At 35.6% G+C, this 16108-nt stretch overlaps 2 protein-coding genes across 3 annotated transcripts; both read right to left on the reverse strand.

The window, feature by feature from the left end:
• Positions 1–189: 189 nt before the first annotated feature.
• On the reverse strand, positions 190–8612 carry LOC125280319 (phospholipid phosphatase 1). The gene is made up of 6 exons (XM_048210781.1): positions 8258–8612; positions 4755–4906; positions 4255–4526; positions 1205–1262; positions 808–984; positions 190–705 (listed from the first exon to the last, which is right to left on the reverse strand). Exons 1-6 carry the CDS (start codon positions 8370–8372, stop codon positions 586–588), a joined length of 894 nt encoding a protein of 297 aa, XP_048066738.1. The 5' UTR covers positions 8373–8612; the 3' UTR covers positions 190–585.
• A 161-nt stretch (positions 8613–8773) lies between these two features.
• On the reverse strand, positions 8774–15213 carry csgalnact1b (chondroitin sulfate N-acetylgalactosaminyltransferase 1b). Of its 2 annotated transcripts, none has more exons than XM_048210776.1 (8): positions 14846–15213; positions 13271–13961; positions 12811–13027; positions 12641–12742; positions 10322–10500; positions 10134–10222; positions 9949–10030; positions 8774–9594 (listed from the first exon to the last, which is right to left on the reverse strand). In XM_048210776.1, the coding sequence occupies exons 2-8, from the start codon at positions 13821–13823 to the stop codon at positions 9323–9325; spliced, it is 1494 nt and encodes a 497-aa protein (XP_048066733.1). In that variant the 5' UTR covers positions 13824–13961; positions 14846–15213; the 3' UTR covers positions 8774–9322. The 2 variants fall into 2 exon arrangements, with proteins under 2 accessions (XP_048066733.1, XP_048066732.1); XM_048210775.1 differs by having other exon boundaries at positions 13271–13966.
• Positions 15214–16108: the final 895 nt, after the last annotated feature.

Below are 16108 nucleotides of genomic sequence, written 5' to 3' on the forward strand. Positions count from 1 at the left end.
TTTTGTTTTTTTTGGTGCACCAAAAATATTCTCGTGGCTTTATAATATTAATATTGAACCACTGTACTCACATGAACTGATTTAAATATGTTTTTAGTACATTAATGGATCTTGAGAGAGGAAATGTCATTGCTGGCTATGCAGGCCTCACTGAGCCATCGGATTTCATCAAAAATATCTTAATTTGTGTTCTGAAGATCAACGAAGGTCTTACGGGTGTGGAACGGCATGAGGGTGAGTAATAAATAACAGAATTTTAATTTTTGGGTGAACTAACCCTTTAACATCCACAGAACCTTTCCATTGCACTAAAGGTTCTTTACAGTGAAAAAGATCTTTATATTCTTAAAATGTTATTCATGCAATGAAAAAGTGGTTCTTGTAAGAACTGTTCATCGAAAGGTACCAAAAATGGTTCTTCTATTCTAAATATCTCCACTGTTTGTTCCTACATTATGAAAACTGACACTCAGCTTTTTTGCTTGTGTTTGAGTGGAATGTTTTTGCGTATGTTGCAGAAAAGATTTGCATGTTACTCGAATGTAAAACCTGCTGCGACTCCGTCCGTGTGCAGCAGGTTTTGTCTCACTGTGTGCTGCCGTAGTGATTCGGTGAATCTGACGTGTCCTGAAGGCTCGTGTGGGAGATCTCCTCATCTTTATCTGACGCGCACTTAGCGTTGAAGAGATCCGACACAAAGAACACCTGCGTCGTGAACGTAAAATATGATTAAACTTTCCGTTTGTGCTGGTTATATATTAAAGGCCTTACAGCCGCCGTACGGCACACGTTCATTAAATGACTTACAGTGAACAGCGCCACGACGGCTCCCTGCAGGAGTCCGGTGAGAACGTCACTCCAGTGGTGTTTGTAATCAGAGACGCGGGACAGACCCACATACAGAGAAGCAGCGATAAACGAGAACTGGAGAGTCGGCCGCACCAGTCGTGCCCATCGTGCCCTCAGTCTAGACTGGAGATACAGCTTTAAAGAGGAAATATATTAGCATAAAAATATACACATATATATATAATAAAATTCTCATAAGGTAAAACAAAAGGCATTTTACCATGTTTTTAGGAGTAAAATCAGGTGAATGATATATGAACAGGCCGTCAGAATATAGAAATGTGTGATTTCTGACTCAAACAGCCTGTAGTGTCTCACCTTAAATTGATGAAACAGATGAAATATTGTCACTTACAGCGAGGAACATCATACAGTACATGGAGAACGATGAGTGACCAGAATAAAAGGAAAGCCTGTCAGTAGAAGATTAAACATCATTATTAGTTATTATTAATTGTGTTATTTTATAAATCAAACAATGCATTTGATAAAACAAACAAATGAATTTTGCTTTCTGAATGTGAGAGTTCAATCAATACACCTCAGCATCAAAACTAGATGAAGTTCATCAAGACAAACTTTGAGAAAGCCTGACCAGAAAGTTTGAAGGCAATACAGTCTATCAGAAAACATACAGATAGATACAGATAGATAGATAGAAAGATAAATTGATTAGAATCTAAATAGATTAGAAAGAAAAACAGTATTAACACATTGCGTGTTTTAGCATTCTGCTAACATGATTTAGCACGTTGCTAGCATGTTTCTACCATGAATTAGCATATCACTAATGTGATTTAACATGTTGGTAACATGTTTTAGCACATTGTTAGCATGAATTAACACATTGCTAGCATGTTTTAACATGTTGCTAACATGTTTTACCACATTATTAGCATGTTGCTAGCAGGAATTAGCACATTGCTAGCATGAATTAGATTTTATCATGTTGCTTACATGAAATATCACATTGCTAGCATGAATTAAGATGTTGCTAGCATGTTTTAGTATGTTGTTAGCATGAATTAACATGTTTTATCACATTGATGGCATGATTTAGCATTTTGCTAACATGTTTTAACACATTGCTAACATGTTTTAGCACGTTTTTAACATGATTTAACACATTAGCATGTCCTAGGTAAGCTAGTCATTGCGATAGATATAGATAGATAGATAGATAGATGGACAGATAGATAGAACGATACATAGTTGTTGCTGACATGTTTTAACACGTTTTTAACATGATTTAACACATTAGCATGTCCTAGGTTAGCTAGTCATTGCGATAGATATAGATAGATAGACAGACAGACAGATAGATAGATAGATAGATAGATAGATAGATAGATAGATGGACAGATAGATAGATAGATGGACAGATAGATAGAACGATACATAGTTGTTTTTGCTAACATGTTTTAACACGTTTTTAACATGATTTAACACATTAGCATGTCCCTAGGTTAGCTAGTCATTGTGATAGATAGATAGATTAATAGATAGATAGATAGATAGATAGATGGACAGATAGATAGAACGATACATAGTTGTTTTTGCTAACATGTTTTAGCACGTTTTTAACATGATTTAACACATTAGCATGTCCTAGGTTAGCTAGTCATTGCGATAGAGATAGATAGATAGATAGATAGATAGATAGATAGATGGACAGATAGATAGAACGATACATAGTTGTTGCTAACATTTTTTAACACGTTTTTAACATGATTTAACACATTAGCATGTCCTAGGTTAGCTAGTCATTGCGATAGATATAGATAGATAGATAGATAGATAGATAGATGGACAGATAGATAGAACGATACATAGTTGTTGCTAACATTTTTTAACACGTTTTTAACATGATTTAACACATTAGCATGTCCTAGGTTAGCTAGTCATTGCGATAGATATAGATAGATAGATAGATAGATGGACAGATAGATAGAACGATACATAGTTGTTGCTGACATGTTTTAACACGTTTTTAACATGATTTAACACATTAGCATGTCCTAGGTTAGCTAGTCATTGCGATAGATATAGATAGATAGACAGACAGACAGATAGATAGATAGATAGATAGATAGATAGATAGATAGATAGATAGATGGACAGATAGATAGATAGATGGACAGATAGATAGAACGATACATAGTTGTTTTTGCTAACATGTTTTAACACGTTTTTAACATGATTTAACACATTAGCATGTCCCTAGGTTAGCTAGTCATTGTGATAGATAGATAGATTAATAGATAGATAGATAGATAGATAGATGGACAGATAGATAGAACGATACATAGTTGTTTTTGCTAACATGTTTTAGCACGTTTTTAACATGATTTAACACATTAGCATGTCCTAGGTTAGCTAGTCATTGCGATAGAGATAGATAGATAGATAGATAGATAGATAGATTAATAGATAGATAGATAGATAGTCGTTGCTAACATGTTTTAGCACGTTTTTAACATGATTTAACACATTAGCATGTCCTAGGTTAGCTAGTCATTGCGATATAGATAGATAGTTAGAACGTTAAATAGTTGTTGCTAACATGTTTTAACACGTTGTTAGCGTATTTTAGCATGCTGTTAGCATGAATTAGCACATTGTTGGTGTGATTTAACATGTCGGAAACATGTTTTACGATAGATAGAACGATACATAGTTGTTGCTAACATGTTTTAACACATTGCTAACATGAATTAACATGTTTTAACATATTGCTTACATGTTTTAATATGTTTTTAGCATGATTTAACACGTTAGCATGTCCTAGGTTAGCTAGTCATTACGATATAGATAGATAGTTAGATAGAACGTTAAATAGTTGTTGCTAACATGTTTTAACACGTTGTTAGCGTATTTTAACATGCTGCTAGCATGAATTAACACATTGCTAGCATTAATTAGCATGTTTTAAAACATTTATAACATGAATTAACATGTTGCTAGCAGGGATTAACATTTGTTTATCATGTTATCATGAAATATCACATTGTTTGCAAATTTTATCACATAGTTAACGTGAATGAACATGTTAGCAGGTTTAACACATTGCTAGCATGAATTAGCATGTTACTAGCATTTTGCTAACATGTTTTATCATGTTTCTAGCATGAATAGACTTGCATTGACAGAATGTTCAAATGAGTCAATTCATTCATGAGCTATTGGCTCATTTGAACATTATGTCAATGTAAGTCTGTGGGATTTTGATCGTCATTTTTAGGAAAACTGTTCCGATCAGTTAGAAAAGATATAACGCGAGTCAGACAGTCTGAAGGTCTGAGTTGAGTTTGGTGGTTCTCGGATGAGACAGAGTCAGAAAGAAGAATACGTTTAAATAACTTTCTCCAGCCAGCATAAAGTAATGATTGTCAGCGTTTCGCTCACCGGCCCTCATTGGTGAGAGTTGGATCTCCAGTGCAGGTGAAGTTCTCAATATAACCTGATTTACAGTCAATCAGGCTCCAGTGCGGTTTGCAGACGGTCAGGAAGTGTGGCCGCAGCCGGCCGATGGTGTATTTGGCGATGTCGGTCAGCGACTGGCTCAGCGCCGCTCCGAACACAAACGATCCCACGGCCTTGTACACACACACGATATATTCACAACTGAAAGAAGCTCTGGACCTCAGATATATCGAAAAACACTCGCCGAAGATGATCTGTGGTGAAGAGAACAAATGTCAAACGTACAGAAGCTTGTTTCCAACAAAAACTTTATATCGTACAATTCAGACTGAGTTGTGAGATAAAAAGTCCCATTTTCCTTTTTTATTCCATGGCGAGCTTCCATACAAATGACTATAACTGAGCATGTTCATTTGTATTGTATGAAGTTCAGTTGTAGCAAAATAATGCAATACTGGTTAAGAAAGCACCTGAACGCTTACCAGCAGCAGAGCGAATGGAATCAGTATTCCCATCAGTAACTGGTAAGATATGGTGTCTTCTTTGAAAGGGTACTTGATGGTGTCGTCGCTGCAAAAAAAGCCTCTTTTGAAGGGCGTGTGCTGAATATTCAACACCGCGAACGGAAGTCCAGCTAAAAGAAATGGCAAAGAAATTGCTGAAACATGGAAAAGAAGAAATACAGCAAAACCAGCATAATCGATGGAGTATTAAATGGCCCTTCATTGGTGATTTTATTTTTTGATAGATATGTTGTTGGTAGTAGTATATAATTAGAGAGGAATAGAGAAGAACATTCACCATTATGCTTAAATAACTTCACATTATTGAAATCAATAGTTCAACAATAGAGGTTAAACAAAGGCTCACCAGACAAGTCTTATTATTCCGGCATTCGTATCCAATCCGGTGAATTCCTCACTGTGGCCATTAACTTTAATTAGGAATCACAGTCTTTCCATTGAGGAATTTCCTCACGCACAAACATTCTGAGCATTTCTATTCAAGATCTAATTATGTATATAACATTCAGCTAATAGTGAAGCTGAAACTACACTCTAAAACAATGCTGGGTTAAAAACAGCCCAAGCTGGGTTAAATGTGGACAAATCCAGCGATTGGGTTGTTTTATTTAACTCAACTATTGATTAAAAATTACTATATGGATTATAATCCAATCACAGGATTAAAGCATCCCAATCACAGGATTAAAGCATCCCAATCGCTGGGTTAAAACAACCCATTTGCTGGGTTAAAACATCCCATTCGCTGGGTTAAAACAACCCATTTGCTAGGTTAAAACAACCAATTTGCTGGGTTAAAACAACCAATTCACTGGGTTAAAACACCCCAATCGCTGGGTTAAAGAAACCTATTCACTGGGTTAAAAACAGCCCAAGTTGGGTTAAATATGGACAAATCCAGCGATTGGGTTGTTTTATTTAACTCAACTATTGATTAAAAATTACTATATGGATTATAATCCAATCACAGGATTAAAGCATCCCAATCGCTGGGTTAAAACATCCCATTCGCTGGGTTAAAACATCCCATTCGCTGGGTTAAAACAACCCATTTGCTGGGTTAAAACAACCAATTCACTGGGTTAAAACACCCCAATCGCTGGGTTAAAGAAACCTATTCACTGGGTTAAAAACAGCCCAAGTTGGGTTAAATATGGACAAATCCAGCGATTGGGTTGTTTTATTTAACTCAACTATTGATTAAAAATTACTATATGGATTATAATCCAATCACAGGATTAAAGCATCCCAATCGCTGGGTTAAAACATCCCATTCGCTGGGTTAAAACATCCCATTCGCTGGGTTAAAACAACCCATTTGCTAGGTTAAAACATCCCATTCGCTGGGTTAAAACAACCCATTTGCTAGGTTAAAACATCCCATTCGCTGGGTTAAAACAACCCATTTGCTAGGTTAAAACAACCAATTTGCTGGGTTAAAACAACCAATTCACTGGGTTAAAACACCCCAATCGCTGGGTTAAAGAAACCTATTCACTGGGTTAAAAACAGCCCAAGTTGGGTTAAATATGGACAAATCCAGCGATTGGGTTGTTTTATTTAACTCAACTATTGATTAAAAATTACTATATGGATTATAATCCAATCACAGGATTAAAGCATCCCAATCGCTGGGTTAAAACATCCCATTCGCTGGGTTAAAACATCCCATTCGCTGGGTTAAAACAACCCATTTGCTGGGTTAAAACAACCCATTCACTGGGTTAAAACATCCTAATAGCTGGGTTAAAACAAACCATTCGCTGGGTTAAAACAACCCAATCGCTGGGTTAAAACATCCCATTCGTTGGGTTAAAACAACCCAATCGCTGGGTTAAAGAAACCTATTCGCTGGGTTAAAACAACCCAATCGCTGGGTTAAAACATCCTAATAGCTGGGTTAAAACAACCCAATCGCTGGGTTAAAGAAACCTATTCGCTGGGTTAAAACAACCCAATCGCTGGGTTAAAACATCCTAATAGCTGGGTTAAAACAACCCAATCGCTGGGTTAAAACATCCTAATAGCTGGGTTAAAACAACCCATTCGCTGGGTTAAAACAACCCAATCGCTGGGTTAAAACATCCTAATAGCTGGGTTAAAACAACCCAATCGCTGGGTTAAAGAAACCTATTCGCTGGGTTAAAACAACCCAATGGCTGGGTTAAAACATCCTAATAGCTGGGTTAAAACAACCCAATCGCTGGGTTAAAGAAACCTATTCGCTGGGTTAAAACAACCCAATCGCTGGGTTAAAACATCCTAATAGCTGGGTTAAAACAACCCAATCGCTGGGTTAAAGAAACCTATTCGCTGGGTTAAAACAACCCAATCGCTGGGTTAAAACATCCTAATAGCTGGGTTAAAACAACCCAATCGCTGGGTTAAAACAACCCAATCGCTGGGTTAAAACATCCCATTCACTGGGTTAAAACATCCTAATAGCTGGGTTAAAACAACCCAATCGCTGGGTTAAAGAAACCTATTCGCTGGGTTAAAACAACCCAATCGCTGGGTTAAAACATCCTAATAGCTGGGTTAAAACAACCCAATCGCTGGGTTAAAACAACCCAATCGCTGGGTTAAAACATCCCATTCACTGGGTTAAAACATCCTAATAGCTGGGTTAAAACAACCCAATCGCTGGGTTAAAGAAACCTATTCGCTGGGTTAAAACAACCCAATCGCTGGGTTAAAACATCCTAATAGCTGGGTTAAAACAAACCATTCGCTGGGTTTTGTCCATATTTAACTGAACTTGGGTTATTTTTTAGAGTGCAATCTAACAAAAATATTTTTCTAATGTTCTCATTAAGTTATGAAAATGTTATTTCTGAATGTTTTCTGAACGTTCAAAATGCTGTAAAACATTTTTTTCTTGGTTATGCGAACATTCCATTTTCTCATTCTTCAAACATTATGGGAACATCCAAAACGTTTTAAATAATGTCAGACAAAAACACTCCATGAAAGATGTATGAATAATGTTGTTGTGCTAATGATTTGAGAACATTATAACTTTCTACTAACTTTACTGTAAGAACGTTTGTTCAGAACCTTGTCAGAACGTTAGCTAAAGTTTTACTAAACATCTCTGAATGTGTGAATGTAAACACTCTTATCTGTGATCATTTACTCTTATCTCATCTCATAAAAGAACTGTATCTCTGTACAAGCTGAGTATAATAGTGAATCTTTGTGTTGCATTTTAATGTACATGTGGATTGACATGAATATATCGAGTATGAACATGTTGAATATGGATGTGAACGTTTTTAACGCCTCATTAATATTCAATGCGCGGAGCTGCGAGTTCGCGACAGTGAAACATTGTAACATTCATATCAGAATCTGAAACAGTTCCATCAATTACGCGGTCAAATCAACACAATCAGTTACTAAAGCAAGTTTAATAGACAAACAGACTGAGGGAGTTTGAGTGAATGTGAATGAACTCTTACCGAGCAGCAGACAGCTGACGTCCACACAAATACTCAAGAGTCCTTTAGTCTCGAACATTCTCAGATCCTCAAAAACACTTCTGCTCGAGTCTTTGGAGAGCTTACAGTTGAACATTGATTTACATCAGATAAAGCAATGAAAGATGTGCGAAGCTTTTAACTTGTTAACAGGAACACATGAGTTAAGCTGCGGATAATCTGATCATCGAGCGAAAAAAACACCCGGATGAGTTTTTCCGTCTTTATCGTTATTAACGAGCGAGAATCAATGAGTTTTATGGCAGTGTTCCGGTGAATGTCGCCGTTACATCTCCGGTTACTTCATATCGCATGATGGTGAGGTCAATCCTTCCACTTGTCAATCATCTACAAGCCCCGCCCACCGTTTCCTCTTCCTCAGCAGAGATTCTGCATCCTCATTCACTTTAAGTTAAATAGACAAACAGAGGTCATATATAATATAATATAATATAATATAATATAATATAATATAATATAATATAATATAATATAACATAATATAATATAATATATGCATATACTATACAAGTCAGGTTTATTTAAATAGCACTTTATGCAATACAGATTGTTTCAAAGCAGCTTCACATTAATAAAAAAGGGAAATAACAGAATCAGTGTTGCAATGTATCTAACAGAAATTTGTTAATGTTCCCCTTAAGTTATGAAAACATTATTTCTGAATGTTTGCACAATGTTCAAAACATACAGGTTTTTAAATGTTTTATGATTGTTACATTCAAAAGTATCCTGTCATACTTGCAAAATGATAAAATAGAGAAAACATTCCCTTAATGTACTTTTGAATATTTTCTGTACATTTTAAAAAACAAACTAACATCCAACTAAAATGTTTCAGGTAAAACGTTCCATGAATGATGTATAAATAATATCTTTGAGAACATTATTAAAGACCAGATAACTTTGAATGAACGTTACTGTCAGAACTTTGAGAGAACGTTGACAGAACGTTCCCTGTTAGTTGGGTCTATATCAGTATAAGCTCATAGTTGATAACTGTCTTTGAATAGTTCTCAGATCTGTTCCTCATGACTGCTTGTGTTTGAGCAGATGATTGTTGATCTGCTGGCTGAAGATCATCAGTCCCAGCTGACTGTGAGACGCTTCGTTCAGAGCTTTAGACTGCAAGCACAGTTTAAAAGTCTCGGTGGATAAATGAGCATGACAGAGAGTCTGATGCCACACGTGAAACAGGCCACGCGACGGCGCTCGAACCACCAGCAGACTGCTGCGCAGGAACTTCCTGTAGAGACGCACGTCTTCTGTAGCGCTTCCTTTCACAGACGCGTCAAATCCACCTTTGAGAACATGAAGAAAATAAACAAGTGATGTTCTTCCTCAGTCTTGTTTTCCAGCACAAATATCTAAACATTCTTAAATCAAGAAACATTTACTGGAGAAGAGAAATGTTAATGTAAAGTGTTAAAAAGATAATAAAGGGATCCTATAACGCTTCTTTCACAAGATGTTATATCAGTCTCTGGTGTCTCCAGAATGTGTGTGTGAAGTTTCAGCTCAAAATCCCCCACAGATAATTTATTATAGCTTTTCAAATCTGCCTCTATTTGGGTGTGAGCAGTTGCTGTGGAGTTGGAAAACAAGACAGAAACACTGAGGAAGAACATCATTTCAGAAGAATGTCATTTTATTACCTATGTTCATGAAATCTGATCTGTACTGGCACGTCATCCCAAAATCAAAGTCCTTCCAGAATCCAAAATCTTTCCTGATCACCTGCCAATGAAATGCACACACACATGTGTATATATATATATAATCATTGTCATGATGTCTTTGTGAAGTTATATATACAAATGTTGAATGAAAGAGATCTGACCAGCTGATCTTCAGCAGAAGGGAGATGATGACCATAGATGATCTCTGGATTATACTGGCTGAACATCACTGGATAAAACACCTTTTCACCTGTGAGAACACGCGTGTTGACGAGAACACGAGCAGATCAATATCAGCATATAGACCTAAACTCAAGACTTTGGAGTTTCTCCGTCTTTCTCTCTATACCTGGTTGTGCGTTCATGCGGCAGGAGTTCAGGAAGTCTGCGGTGAAGTGAACGTTCACATCACAGAAGAACAGCAGGACGTTGCTCCGCTTCCAGGCGCGAGCGCCGACGTCCAGCCCTCGAGCTCTGGAGAACGCTTCGTTCAGACGGATCAGAGTCACGTTCCTGTACTTCATTCTCCTGCAGGACAGACACTCGTCTCATCTCACAATCATAATGATTACAGTGCATTTCTGCCACATGAGAAAAATATGCCTTGACATAAAAAGTCAATTATATGACATACTAAGTCATAATTATGAGATAAAAAGTCAAAATCATGACATACTAAGGAAAAATAAGATTTAAAAAGTCAAATTATGAGATAAATTGAAATCATGACTTTCTGTCATCAATTTTAAAATGTCATAATTTCAACTTTTCATCTCATAAATATGACTGTCATAATTTAAAGTTTTTGTCATAATTACGATTTGTCATCAAATTTTTGTCATAATTTTGACTTTACATCTCATTATTTTGACGTAGTATGTTATAATTTTGAATTTTGTCATAATTTCAACTTTCCATCTTGTCTTTTTTTCATAACTTTGTCATAATTTCATCTCAATTTGTCATGATTTCAACTTTTCATCTCATAAATATGACAATTTCAACTTTTTGTCATAATTTCATCTTAGTTTGTCATAATTTAGACTTTTCCCTCATAAATATGACTGTCATAATTTCAATTTTTTGTCATAATTATGATTAAAGTTAAAATTTCAACTTTTTATGTCATAATTGTGACTTTTTGCCATCATTGACAGCCATAATTTCAACTTTTCGTATCATAAATATGACTTTTATAATTTATACTTTGTCATAATATGATTTGTAATATCACATTTTTATGTCATAATTTTGACTTTACATCTCATTATTTTGACTTGGTTTGTAATAGTTTTGAATTTTTTCATAATTGGCTCAGTTTGTCATAATTTCAAATTTTGTCATAAACGACTGTCATAATTTCATCTCAATTTGTCATGATTTCAACTTTTCATCTCATAAATATGACTGTCATAATTTAAAGTTTTTGTCATAATTACGATTTGTCATCAAATATTTGTCATAATTTTGACTTTACATCTCATTATTTTGACGTAGTATGTTATAATTTTGAATTTTGTCATAATTTCAACTTTCCATCTTGTCTTTTTTTCATAACTTTGTCATAATTTCATCTCAATTTGTCATGATTTCAACTTTTCATCTCTTAAATATGACAATTTCAACTTTTTGTCATAATTAAGGCAAGATATAATTTCAACTTTTTGTCATAATTTCATCTTAGTTTGTCATAATTTAGACTTTTCCCTCATAAATATGACTGTACTAATTTCAATTTTTTTGTCATAATTATGATTAAAGTTAAAATTTCAACTTTTTGTCATAATTGTGACTTTTTGCCGTCATTGGCAGCCATAATTTCAACTTTTCGTATCATAAATATGACTTTCATAATTTATACTATGTCATAATATGATTTGTAATATCACATTTTTATGTCATAATTTTGACTTTACATCTCATTATTTTGACTTAGTATGTCATAGTTTCGAATTTTTTCATAATTGGCTCAGTTTGTCATAATTTCAACTTTTCATCTCATAAATACGTCATTTTTTTCATAACTTTTTATGTCATAATTTCATTTTAGTTTGTCATAATTTAGACTTATAAATATGACTCATAATTTCAACTTTTGGTCATTATTACAATTAAAGTTATACGTTTTTATGTAATAATTTCTTTTAGTTTGTCATAATTTAGACTTATAAATATGACTCAATTTCAACTTTTGGTCATTATTACAATTAAAGTTATACGTTTTTATGTAATAATTTCTTTTAGTTTGTCATAATTTAGACTTTACATCATTATTTCGACTTAGTATGTCATAATTTCATCTCAATTTGTCATGATTTCAACTTTTCATCATAAATATGACTGTCAAAATTTCAACTTTTTGTCATAAGTCTTAGTATGTCATAATTTAGACTTTTTCATAAATATGACTGTCGTTATTTCAACTTTGTTAATTATAATTAAAGTTATAATTTCATGTTTTTATGTCATAATTTTGGCTTTTATGTCATTGTTTAATAATTTTGACTTTTCATCTCATAAATATGACTTAGTATGTCATAATTTCAAGTTTGTATGTCATAATTATGATTCACAAAAGCATGAATTGTTTGTAATGTGGCAGAAATGAGCTTCTGTGGTGATGAGTTTATTTGGCATGACTGCATTCGTGAGCAGGTGTTTACTCTACCTTGACATTACATCCAGAATTCCTTTCACTTCATCCATCTTCTCGGACCCAAAGAACACGACGGTGAGATGCGTCCTTCCATCCTGACCGATGCAAACTTCACTGAGACACGAGGAGAAAATGAAGCATCACATGACACTGACAGACCAAAGAAAGAAAACCAGTTTCACCTGAAACGGTGCATGAATCGTCTGAAGGCGTCCACTCTCCCGGCCAGCGGCACGATTATATTGATGAGGATCTGGGACGTGTCCATGAATTCCTCTTTGACCTTCATCAGCGGTGCAAACGGACGGAAGAAGACGAGCCTCCTGAAGTCTGGAACGCTGTTTTCTCTGAAGGCAAGATCATATAATGTTCCTTTGTCCCTCTCGGTGCGAAAGATTCCTGCCACCAAAGAGAAAGAACCTCTAACGGGAAACACTCCATTGAATCATTCTTCAAACATTATGGGAACGTGAATGTTCTTCTCAAACACTGAAATAACGTTAGATGAACGTCCAACTAAACGTTTCAGGTAAAAACGTTCCATGAATGATGTTTCTGAGAACATTATTAAAGACTCCGAAAGAACCTTCTATTGACGTTACTGGAGGAACTTTGAAGTTGTTCACTGGTTAAGAAACTCACCTTCATAGAAGTGTTGTGGAGAGTAAGTCCTCCGGTTCCGCGAGTCTCCAGGCTGCGGTTGGTTCAGCAGATGCAGCGCGGCTTCTAACGCTCCGTTCAGCTCGTTCCTGCGGTCCCGGCGGAGCGGCGTTTCCACAGGGTGTCCCGTGAGGCCGGTCTCCAGCTGATAAACCCTGCGGAGGGTGAAGCTGTCGAACGGCAGCACTGCGAACTCGTTCTCCAGCTGTTCTCCTGAGCCGACCTCGGCCCGTCTCAGCTGGTTCTGCATGAACTCTTCCAGCTCTGAGCGGCTTCTTTCCTCCAGGTCCGGTGGGAAGATCACTGACCTCTGCTTCAGGTCTTTCTTCAGCTGCCAGATTTGTTTGGTGAGGTTGGCGGTGTAGAGCAGATACTGGCGCTCGTGCTGCTGCAGTAAAGCCTCATACGCGTCTTCACCCGCTGGCCTCTCTGAGCGGGTCCGGGTTCGAGTCCCGCAGGACAGACGGTACAGCAGCAGAGCGAAGCAGAACAGCAGCGCAGCGGCGGTGACCGGCCTGACGGGTCTCTTCAACATGACTGACCGCTGGGAGACTGAAGAGACACGAGGCGATACAGACTTCTGCAGTTTTGGACTTGGAATTAATGAAGAACCGTTTCAGCATCAAGTGATTTCATCCATTGCTTGAGAACTCCTGATGTCAGAACATGATTTCTGTTCTTGATTTCATAAAGTGCACATGAAATCACACAAAAAAACAGATGTCAGCGTGATTTTTCGATGAGATGTGGCTACATCAACACATACTGCACTAATAAACCAATATTTAATCACCAATTATAAAAATGAGATAAATCTGAACACTGTTGGATTTACTTTGAAACAATTTCACTCAGAAACTGCTTAATTTTGCAAATAAAATGTGAAGTAACACATTGAATTAAACATGAACTTTTGAAGTAGAAAATTCTCTTGTAAAATATACTTCAATAATCTTTATTTACTTTGATCTTTTACTGTTAAGCAGTTATTATCATAAAACTAAAACCATAAAAACATTTTTGTTTCTTGAAATTTTGCACATTTTATTTCAGTTAGTTGCTCAGCATTTCTTGTTTTAGTTGAGTTTAAGTTGAAATACTAAAATACCTAAAACTAAAAATTTATAAAAAAAAATAAAAAATACAGACATATAAAAAATAATACAGACAAAAAACACTAAAATTACTAAAACGTGAATATAAAATTATTTACTGAAAAATTAAGTGAGCTCATGCTTAAAACTACAATATCAGTCAGAAAAATTATCTTAATAATTCAAAGGGAAAACAAGATTATTTTTCTGACCCAAATGGCAGATATTAAGCATAAAATCACTTAATTCTGATGCAAGTCTTAATATCTTCAGTCATTTCTCTTCTCCAGTAAATGTATCTTGATTTATGAATGTTTAGATATTTGTGCTGGAAAACAAGACAGAAACACTGAGGAAGAACATCATGTTTTGCAGCGAATATAATGTTATATTTAATAGTTAATAGTTAACATTAACCAAATAATTTGAGCAGCATTAACGGTCAAATCAAAGGTCTACTCACGGTTTCTGCTCAGGTGAAGGTTCGGCTCAGAGATGTTTATCCTGCATGTTTGCCTTGTACCGGCGGGACGGGTCTCTGAACGGCCCCTCTGTAGGGCAGTATGGGTAATTCAGAGATGCTCTGTTGGGCCTCAGGCGACTCCTCCCATCCACACTCTCAAAGACCGCTTGTTCTGCAAGTTCAATTATACAAACCTTGAAAAAATCAAGCAGGAAAGTGTTTTTATAAATGCAGCAGCCTGTCAGAATCACTCCTGCAAGAGTTATTATAGTTAACTAACACCATAAACATTTTCATTGCTTTAAATCAAATACACTTTAACTGAAATAAAATATTGTTTTATTCTCGTCTTTATTTCAGCTAGTTGCCAAAGGAAAATTTCTTTAACTTTTTGTAATGAAAGAACTAAAACTAAATATAGCTGCAAGCAGCGATGAAGGGGTCAAGCTCAAAAAGGCTTGAAAAGCGTCAGACCAACTGCAACATTGAGCGATTAGATGATTTTAGTTGAAATGGTTGAAAAAAATCTTAATTGCTTATTACTTTTGACCAGATTGATGATGCGAGGTGACACAATATGACAAAGCATTGCACAGTCGTTTTGGCATCATGCCATCAATTTTGTTGATTTGTAAAACGATTAACGGTTTGGTATATCAACATAACATTTTGCCGGCGTGACGTGAAGATGATCTGGTTCAGTTTTCGTGAAAATTGGAGCAATGGTCCAGGATGTGTAGGGGAAAGTTACTTTTAAAAGTAATGTGTTACATATTGCGTTATTCCCCAAAAAAGTAACTAAGTAATGCAATTAGTTACTTTTTTGGGGAATAACGCAATATTGAAAAGTAATGCGTTATGTTACTTTTGTCTTACTTTTTCTCACCTGGGCTGGGCTTGCTTGTTTGATTTTTAACAAAAAAATAAATAAAATGTCTATTTTTGGCAAATGTAAAGGCCCTTTCACACCAAATGCGAAATGACTAAACCTCAGACTGAAGGAAATGCAAACTTACTCCTGATTACTCTCAACATGGGGATGAGAGAGGTCTATAAATGGAAAAACAAGTAACTTGCATTACTTTAAAAAAAAAAAAAAAAAAAAAAATTAAGATTAAGATTAAGATATTTTGTTGTAAATTTAAAAGTAATGCATTACTTTACTAGTTAGTTAAAAAAAAAAAAAGTAATGTAATGTGTTACCCCCAACACTGGGTCTAGGAGAAGTTCAAAAAGTACTTTTTTCCTGGAAACATTTTGTCA

The sequence above is a fragment of the Megalobrama amblycephala genome, linkage group LG12, assembly GCF_018812025.1.
Source record: "Megalobrama amblycephala isolate DHTTF-2021 linkage group LG12, ASM1881202v1, whole genome shotgun sequence".
NCBI lineage: Eukaryota > Metazoa > Chordata > Actinopteri > Cypriniformes > Xenocyprididae > Megalobrama > Megalobrama amblycephala.

Coding starts and splice junctions, on each gene's coding strand:
- LOC125280319 (XM_048210781.1), bottom strand. CDS start 8,372: ATGTTCAACTGTAAGCTCTCCAAAGACTCGAGCAGAAGTGTTTTTGAG. Junction 985..1,204: donor ACTGTATGATGTTCCTCGCT/GTAAGTGACAAT, acceptor TCCTCTTTAAAG/CTGTATCTCCAGTCTAGACT. Junction 706..807: donor CCGTCGTGGCGCTGTTCACT/GTAAGTCATTTA, acceptor TTCACGACGCAG/GTGTTCTTTGTGTCGGATCT.
- csgalnact1b (XM_048210776.1), bottom strand. CDS start 13,823: ATGTTGAAGAGACCCGTCAGGCCGGTCACCGCCGCTGCGCTGCTGTTC. Junction 10,501..12,640: donor ATTCTGGATGTAATGTCAAG/GTAGAGTAAACA, acceptor TCTGTCCTGCAG/GAGAATGAAGTACAGGAACG. Junction 10,223..10,321: donor CCGCATGAACGCACAACCAG/GTATAGAGAGAA, acceptor GTGTTCTCACAG/GTGAAAAGGTGTTTTATCCA.